The sequence below is a fragment of the Bidens hawaiensis genome, unplaced genomic scaffold, assembly GCF_021521415.1.
Source record: "Bidens hawaiensis isolate Kalapana, Puna unplaced genomic scaffold, B.hawaiensis_p1.1 tig00003698_1, whole genome shotgun sequence".
Classification (NCBI taxonomy): domain Eukaryota; kingdom Viridiplantae; phylum Streptophyta; class Magnoliopsida; order Asterales; family Asteraceae; genus Bidens; species Bidens hawaiensis.
In genome coordinates, this window is record NW_027491212.1 from 1950374 (window position 1) to 1959539 (window position 9166).

The 9166-nt window shown below is 32.3% G+C and overlaps 1 protein-coding gene and 1 long non-coding RNA gene across 4 annotated transcripts; both read right to left on the bottom strand.

Moving 5' to 3' along the window:
- Positions 1 to 557: 557 nt before the first annotated feature.
- On the bottom strand, positions 558 to 1641 carry LOC143624229 (uncharacterized). Of its 3 annotated transcripts, none has more exons than XM_077094948.1 (3): positions 1067 to 1641; positions 839 to 956; positions 558 to 769 (listed from the first exon to the last, which is right to left on the bottom strand). In XM_077094948.1, exons 1-3 carry the CDS (start codon positions 1526 to 1528, stop codon positions 669 to 671), a joined length of 681 nt encoding a protein of 226 aa, XP_076951063.1. In that variant the 5' UTR covers positions 1529 to 1641; the 3' UTR covers positions 558 to 668. The 3 variants fall into 3 exon arrangements, with proteins under 3 accessions (XP_076951063.1, XP_076951064.1, XP_076951062.1); XM_077094949.1 differs by having other exon boundaries at positions 558 to 718; positions 839 to 992; positions 1067 to 1639; XM_077094947.1 differs by having other exon boundaries at positions 839 to 992; positions 1067 to 1639.
- A 236-nt stretch (positions 1642 to 1877) lies between these two features.
- On the bottom strand, positions 1878 to 4001 carry LOC143624230 (uncharacterized). Its single transcript, XR_013152066.1, has 3 exons — positions 3922 to 4001; positions 3684 to 3819; positions 1878 to 2370 (listed from the first exon to the last, which is right to left on the bottom strand). It is a non-coding gene; the product is annotated as an uncharacterized LOC143624230 (long non-coding RNA).
- Positions 4002 to 9166: the final 5165 nt, after the last annotated feature.

Sequence of the window (9166 nt, forward strand, 5' to 3'; positions counted from 1 at the left end):
TTCTGGAAGGTACTTGACTGCTGACAGCTGTCCGGGGGCAATACCTCACGGACATTAACGCGGAAGAACATTCCTTCCTGAGGGTGCCAGGATGCTTCCGCATGTTGTACGAGGGTGTTTCTTCCTCAAATGATTCTGCGAATGATTCATATGCCCCGCGGGTGACTTGTGGTAGGTTCTCAGTTGACCCGCGGGTGTTACTTAATGGTATTTGGGTCTTTTCAGTACCCTACCTCTGTACCAGTAAATCACTCAGAGAATACGCGCGCAATTCACTACCGAAAGATTTTGTCATGTGAAGTATCTTAGAAAGACTCCCAGTGTTTCTGATCTCCGAAAAAACAACAATGGACCAAGATTCTGTTGTGATGACAGGGATCTCAGACAGACTGCTTTCAAACTCAATGGTTGGAGGAGTAGGTGAAAGAGGCCTTTCGATTGCAGCACGGTATCTTTCTTCCTAGACTTCACTATCCAACTAAGCAACTTCATGCAGTCACCATCAAACATTTTCTTAAAATTCTCAAGTCCTTCGTTCACAATTATTTTTTCTTTATTATACTCAATAAGCAATGGTTTGTCATTGTTCTTTGCAATTTTTGCATTTCCAACTGATTCAGTTGCATTAAGAAGCCGCTTTCGCTTCTTGGTGTTTCCATCTTTATTTCTCACTTTATAAGGGCTTTTAACATTATGATCCGCCACCTCAGCATTTGCACTAGACAACCGAGAAATAGGCAAAGGCAAATGTCGATCAGAAAAAGATGACCTGCTTGAAACAAGGGCAAAACTGTCTATTTTTTTCCAGTTACACGAGGCTCCATTTTAGAAGCAGTACCTGCGGTGGACTCGGTACAAGTCCCAGATAGAGGAAGAGATGGTGCAGAAGTATCTAAATTCGGTTTCAAATATTCAGACGGTTTTGTAATCTTTGCATGTTCTTTTCCACTTCCAGCCTGCATACATTGCCTCTTCAAATTCACACTCTCATTCTGTCAAACAAAAAATGGTTTTATCAAGATTTTGCAATGACTGAAAAATAAAGTGCACAAAGAAAAAAACAAACCTTTTCGAGGCAAGATTTACCTACATTGTTGAGGTCAAAATAGCCACAAAGTCCTACACGACTAGAAAACAAAGAAAACTCAAGCTTCAGTCGATTAAGTTCTTCTTCAACTGTTTTTCTACACTTCTTTTCAAGCTTGGCTACTTGATCGAGAAGCTTTACTCTTATCTTTTCAAACTTCAATTTTTTCTTTAAAAGTTTCGTTTCAGCAAAACTTACATTCATGGTATCAGTTGAATTTTTGGAAGAAACAAGATCCTGGGTGACTTTTTGTTCGTTATTAATCCGCTTCTTGGTATCTTCTAGTTGCTTCACTAACTTATCAGCACGGGCTTTTTCTTTCGTGGCCTGAAGTTTATACATTTCTGCATCCTTTCTATTCTCTGTTTCTTTATCCATATCTAAATTTGTCTTCTGTTTTACTTGCCCACGGTTTTTCATACTTGTTTCATAATTTTCCATTTCTTTTTTCAGATTTTCTACTTGTTTTGACACTCGTCTAACTTAACTGCTGTTGAAGACGAACATCATTTTGTTTCTCCTCCAAAGCATGTTTTGTACTCATTTCTGCAATCTTTTGTTGTTCTTCGGCTTTCTTTTTCATTTCTGCAAACTTCTTGTTCGCATCTTTAAACTTTAAGCCCTCTGAAACCAACTTTGACTTTGCTTCATCCGCCTCACACTTTAACTTTTGCAACTGATGTGCAAATTCCTCATATTTTTTCCTTTCAGCTTCAACTAGCTTTCTTTGTTCATCCACTCTACTTTGTACTTTGTGAGCGGTTTTCTTCTCGGTTTCGGCTTTTTTTGCCTCGCAATCTGCTCGTTTTCTTTCGTTGTCAAGAAGCTCTTTGAGCCGACCTATTTCTGTTTCCAAAACGTTATTATTTTTCTCAGTCTTGAGATCTTCAACGTCCGCCTGCTTCGTTTTTGCAGTTTTCAACATTTCATCAGCTCATTTTCTCTCTTTCTGCAGATCCTGCATTAGCCTTTTCTTTTCAGTGTCTACATGATGCAACTGAGTTTTAAAATTATTTAATTCTTGCTCGGTCCTGCTTTTGTCAGCCATGGTTCTTTTCTTTCCTTCTTGTAGACAACTTATCTCCTTTTCTTTGTCAGAAACACGTTGTTTAAGAAGTATAAGTTCTTCATTCGCATTTTCAGATACTGATCCTTGTTTTTGACTCAATGATAAATCTCAGCCTTCAAGGCAGATATTTCATGCTCCATTGAAACTTGTGCAGCTAATTCTTTTTCTTTTTCCTTCCGTTCACTTTCAGTCTGCAGTTTCTCTTCTTCATAAGCTGAAAACAATACAATGTTCAAAATAATATTTATCAACGTTATATTGTATAGTTATCTACTTATCTTTCATAATAAGTTTTAAGAGTAGATGCTGTAATTCTCTATATGAACAGTATTCAGTCATTGATTCGAGTGATTAAAATGAGATCGTAGTTGTTCATAGCGAAAATGATCAACGGCGAAAACCTACCTATACGCTACATAGCGATAGATAGTTGTTATTTCCCGCTATTATGTCGCTACATACCACTTAGCGCTGCGCTACGCTACGTTATTCGCTACAAGAGCTATTGACAACTATGAATGAGATCATATGATATTAGTTAGATTGGTCCATGGGTAAGGATATTGCTATAATTATAAACCTAAGTTATTCATTTCAAATCAGCTATATGATCCTAATATCTGCTCATTAAACTAGGGGTGTGCAAGAAACCGAAAAAACCGATCCGAAACAAAAACCGACGGTTTGGTTTTATGTTTTTGTAAAAACCGCACTAACGGTTCGGTTTTGGTTTTGCATGTAAAAAAAACCAAAAAAACCGAACCGAACCGAATTCCTACATTTTTGTTTTTTTTATATTTTATATTAAGTAATTTATAAGAATTTAATAAATATTTAACTCCAATATTTTTGATCAAATTTATATTTTATAGTAGTCTATTATTTTACAATTAACAAAATTATTTATACCTAAATTCATTATTTTTTGCTAACTTTTCTTCGGCCTAAAATCTTCATGCTCAAATGGCAAATACCAAAACCAAACCGAAACCAAAACCAAAAAAACCAAAAGCAAACGGTTTCAAAATCTCCAAAAACCGAAGTTTTGGTTTTTAGTTTGGTTTTAGCCTAAAACCGCACCACGCACACCCCTACATTAAATCCTAGAAAATCAAAATGCTATGTTCCCTTTGTCCCTTCAATGTCACACACACACACACACACACACACACATATATAGGGTCGAGATACTGTACAATAATGTCTTAATGTACAACAGGTACGCGAGACCAAGGCAAAAATACTAAAACGCTCAGCAAAAAACCTAAAATGGGGAAAACACTCAAAACGGTTTTCGTGAAAAAAAGTAAAAAAAAATTGATCGATTAACGATCCAAAACTATTTTTTTCGGTGAACCAATGATTAATTGGATATGTATTGACGATTCCGAGATGTTGGGATGTGATTTCGTGGAAAAAGGGATTCGTGTACCTATTGTACGAAACACAAACACACATACATTGCATAATTATGCATTTATATAGACATTTAAACTAAAAACAAGTCCACAAATGACATGCTCTTACCATTCTTAAATGTGAGGGTTTCATTCTTAACCCTATTAAACCCTTGCTCTAAAATCTCGATCGCCTGCTTGAGCGCGTTCCGACCTTTTTCGACTTTGTTAAACTTCATTTGCAATTTCAGGTATTTAACTTCCCGCTGATGCATCATTACAATTAACCGATTATTATCACTACAAACAACACAAACAATTAACCTAACTTATTAAGTAAACTAACATAATTAAATCAAACAAATTACCGTTTTACAACATGAGTTGGTTGTAGATTCATTTATCGATTCGGATTCGATGTTAACCGCCTTGAAGAGCTACTGCATCGATCTGGGCAGCAGTGGGGAATTTTCCGCAATGGGCGAAAGCCTGACGGAGCAATGCCGCATAAACCCTTACCGGCTGCCTGTAAAACCCTAACTTTTAATCGGCATAAGGTTTGTTTTTTTTATCTACTTGAGCACTATAGTTTTTGGAATTTGCAAAGGAGACATGTTTTGATTATATAGTGTGAAAAATGTAACGTGAATGTTGATATGATATGATTTTAATATTTACAGAAGAATTGGTTTTTATCGGTCTTAACTATCGTCTTTTTGTTACTGTGGGTCTTAACTAACGGATTTGTTGTTGGCGGTTCCAACTTTTAAAGTATTTGTTTCTAATGGTCCGCGACTAACAGAATTCTAACGTAGTTAGTTTCAGGTCGCCGGAAAACACACGTTTTTTTCCCGAAAACTCAACAATTTTGTCTCAAACATCATGGTAACTTTGTATCATACATTTAGGAACCTTTTTCTGGTACCCAATTATTGAAGTTGTCGGAACCCTAGAATCATCGTCGGAATCAGTTAATGGTGCTTAAGTGATGGTGGTTGGTTGAGACCATCAATGACCAATTCGTTAGTTAGGACCGACAATAACCAAAAGGCAATAGTTTGGTTGAATGTACATGTATTGTTTTTATTGAAAATTATAACTGTATAAGATTTTTAACTTTTGGTTTTGGTAACTTGGTTAAATTAGGTTTTTGACTGGTCTGAAGCTAGATTAACCTGGACTAAACCATTCATTACAGTTTAAATTTTTTTAAAACCAGCCACAAAAAACCATTAAACAATCAAAAGAAAATCGAGAATAGTTACCTTTGACCGAGATGTGAATCAAACCAATGATTGATTAGACGGTTTTAAACTAAACCGTGAACAGTCTAGTAATAATAATGATGATGATAATAGTATTAACAGTAATAATAAAAGCAATAATAATATTTAGAAGAAGAAGAAGAAACATGATATAATATGATAATGATATGATGTAATATGATGTTATTTACACGAGTCATCATGTAGTGTCGTTGAAAGTAAACATATCATTTTTATCAAATTATCAAAATATTTGGTTTAAACTTTTAGTTTGACTCTCGGGTCTAGTATATTTTGCAATTTTTCAGATTTTTTTTTGTTTGCAATTTTTTTCGCAATTTATAAATAATTTTCCTCAATTGTTACTGGTTTTTTAATTTTTAAATATATTAAGCAATGTCTAACTATTTGAAAAAACAAAAAAACTAGATAACATGCTATCTAGGTAAAGTATATATGATTGGAACATAAAAGAAACTTTAGTGACTTGATTGAAAAAAAAATTAATTTATGAGTGACTTAATTTGAACAATTTAAACTTGGTTACTATTATATATAGTAATCCCTAATTTATAATGTTTGAGTTATTATTTTATAAAACTTGGGTTATATAATCTATAATAATTTATATATGTTTGAGATTTTTTCTTCTAGAACTAGTATATAATATTTATCTATTATACAGAATTATCTTTTAATTTATATTCTTGTTTTTAGTTTTCAAAAAAAATCAGAAAATTCGTTGAAAACCACCTTTCTCCCTAACCACAACAGGCTCATGCGGCTTCAGTGAGTGTCCAGTCAACATTCAATCAGTACTGCATGACACAATATCATTGGATAAATTCAGAGCCTGACTTCAACGATAACACACAGCCTTACAACAATGCATCAAATTTGTATTGCTATAAATTCACAATTTTTAAGACACGTTATTATAAAATGTGTGCATCATTACCTATTTTTAATCACTTGATTGTAAATTATTCATAAGAAACTTTATAATACATTTGTACAAAATGATTTGTTAACTCAACAGAACAGAGATTTACAATAGGGTAGGTGATTATATAGTCGATTATCTACAATAGTTGTGTAATGCAAGATTTATATATAAATTGGAATCTCTACTTTTTTTATTCTATGTTATAAGTCACTCTATAACATCATTATATTTTATGAAATTAAACACACAATTTATCTCTAGGAAGGCCTCTTCTTGCCGGGGCTGATTTAGGGAAGTGCAAAGTATGTTCTACTTCCTAGGATCAACCTAAATTATTATAGTTTTCAAACAAATATATATTATTTATTCCATAATAACTTTCTTAAATATTGGATTTGAGGCTACTTTAGTTTTTATTTGTTTACAGTGTAACTTTCAACTATAAGATTATTTTGTTTAAATAATAATCACTAAAAAAATGCCATAACATCTACATCAAGTTATTCTTATAGCCAACTACCTCATATAAAAAGAAAGCCTAAAATCCAAATTTTAAATAACATACAAAAATGACAATTAAATGACTTTACATGGACCAGAAGATTCACACCAGGCCCGGCCCAAAGGAGGACAAGGCTACGGATCCGGGCCCGGGCTTTCGAAGGGCCCAAGTCTTTTATCTTTTTATAAATTATATATTTTAAAATAATATGTTTAGATTATACATCTAGTTGACATACATCAAAGTTTCCTTAATTCAGTTGGAAAAACCATTGTAAGGAAATATGACTACAAAGTCACTAAGTTAAAGTCTTAAAAACAACACAACATATTTTTTATGTGTCTTATACTTCTTTTTCTTTCTTTAAAAGATTGTCCCACAAAAGCCAATAATTATTTAAACTATTAAACCAAATCTAAATAATACACAAAAATCTATATCACTTGTCCCGTAGTTTTATTACTTGCTCGGGCCCAAAACGTTTTGAGGATTCTTGGAGCCGGCCCCTGGCTCACACATATCCAATAGCGATCTCTATACACCTAGACTTCACTTTGTGGATGTGTGAGATTGCGTTGACTCGCTAGTCGCTACACGTGTTCCATGGACTCTTATGATTTTATTATATTTGCAATCAATATAGTTTATTAAAAGGTAGTGTATATCGATAAAGAATCCAAACGGGCAACAAAAGTTACGACGCTAGGCGTTTTATACATGTTACTTGTTGAGTTGTAACTTTTTTAAGTTGATTTAATCTGTTCTGTTTGCAGTGTTGGTTCCTAGATGTGGTTGTGTGGTAAGATTGAAATAACTTCAATTTTATAATGATCAAAAGATATTGACTTTGACCAATATGTCAATTATATATTTTACTAGTTTAAAACAGAAAACTCCTATTCTTACTTTCTTAATTGTACGTTACTTCAGGCAAAAGCTGTTTATGTTGAAGTATTGAAGTAACAAACTATAAAATTTGTCAAAGGGCCACCAATTAACTGGGGGTGACATTGGCTTCGCTTAGAGGCAACCTAAGTATTACTCCTACTTTTTCCATTAGTTTATCCTTCCAAATCTGGTTTCAAAAACTTACTAAAATATACTAAGATGTTCTTTTAGAGGTTGCTTAGCTATTTTTTTTATAAACGTAACCAGAATATATTTTATAACGTGAACAAATTACGAATAAATGAATAAATAACTTATTTATTGTGTTTAAGCGTGTTCATGCCCAATTTCAAGTAATTTGCTGCGTACTTTTGATATATAGTTTATCTTTATTAAATTCGGTTGGTGAATGAATATAAAGATGAAAAAAAATGAAAATCAATTTATAATAACTCATATAGTTATATAAAATCTATATTTTCTTTTTTGGTACGTCTATAACACCTCACAGGTCACATGTTGTACACGTCTTGTCTTGATCACGTCAATGTCTTCAATATTGATCTTCGACATTAGATGAAGTGGCAAGTCTTTATATGGTTAGCAAAAACGTTAGATGTTTATGAGTCACAACTTTGAAACTTCTAGCCCTTTAAAGCTTGAACTTCTAACTTGTTGAAGGTGAATAACATGTTTTTTTTGCTTTGTTTGTTTTTTTACAACAATTATGAATAACTGAACATCCGACTCAGTGAACAAGAAAGTGATCAGCACAAAATTACCGTCTTCTACCAAAAACTTTTAAATTATAATTTAGGCAACTCAAAAGCTTTTACAATAAAGTTTAAACCATCAAAAATTAAATAAAGAGCGTTAAGAAAAGAAAATCAAAATCAAATGTCTAATGAGAAATATGTAAACAATATAAAAGGCTTACTCTATATCTAAAAACTAAGGATAAAAACTAAAAAAGAAGATGGCATGGGAGGTGGAGGAAGAAAGAGGAGTGATTGTTGGACCCGAACAATAGTCATGTCGGGTCCAATAAAGATGTTAAGAGAGAAAGTTGTTAATGTTGACGACCATTTGGGATGGGATGTGATAAATTTGACTATAATGGTTTCTCTTGTTATTATTAATAATACTATAACAATGATAAAAACTTGAATCAAGCTTAGTAACATTAAGGTAATATGCCATCTACTCGATAGGTAAAAGAAACTCCACAAAATTTATTTATGGGTATCATAACTTAGTTAAAAAAAATTAATGTGTTCGCATCAAATATCTATTTGCGTATTTAGATAACTTAGCTAAAATGTTTCTTTATCTTTAAATTATGTTTAGATTTTAATAACACTATACATCTTATTTCTTCCAAACTATAAACTTTTATAAACAACCAAAAACCAACACAAACACAAACACCCACAACACTATACATCTTATTAATTCTAGTTTTATTCAAATAAATTATACTTTATTTATTATTATTATTATGATTTTGTTTTTATATCTTTGGCACTCGATAAAATAAAAAGATAGAGAATACACTGTGAGTCCTTAAACACGAAATAAAAAAAACGTAGTATAGAAAAGATATCCAAAATGATATAGAAATCACTATCCTATCCTTAGTTTTTATTTACTTAATTTAATTGAATTTCATTTGAATTGAAGAAGTTTTTTCCTTGACATTTCCAAGAGTTTCTTCTATTTCGCGAATGTTATCTAGAAGGCGGATTTGGTATTTGGATATTGTTTGTATCAATGATTTGACCAATCATGCGTTATGAAACGTTGTAAATAAAAATTTGATCACTAAATATTCTAATACTAATAAAGAATTCAATAATGAAATGAAAAGCTAAAAAAAGGGATTTTTTTTCTATTCTGAAATGTTGCTGTAGTATATAGTAAGGATTAACTCAACTGAGTATTCAATCTTTTCTTGTCTAATGAAAGAGTTGAGTTTTAGATGTATACAGAGGGAAAGTCGTGTGCAATGAAAA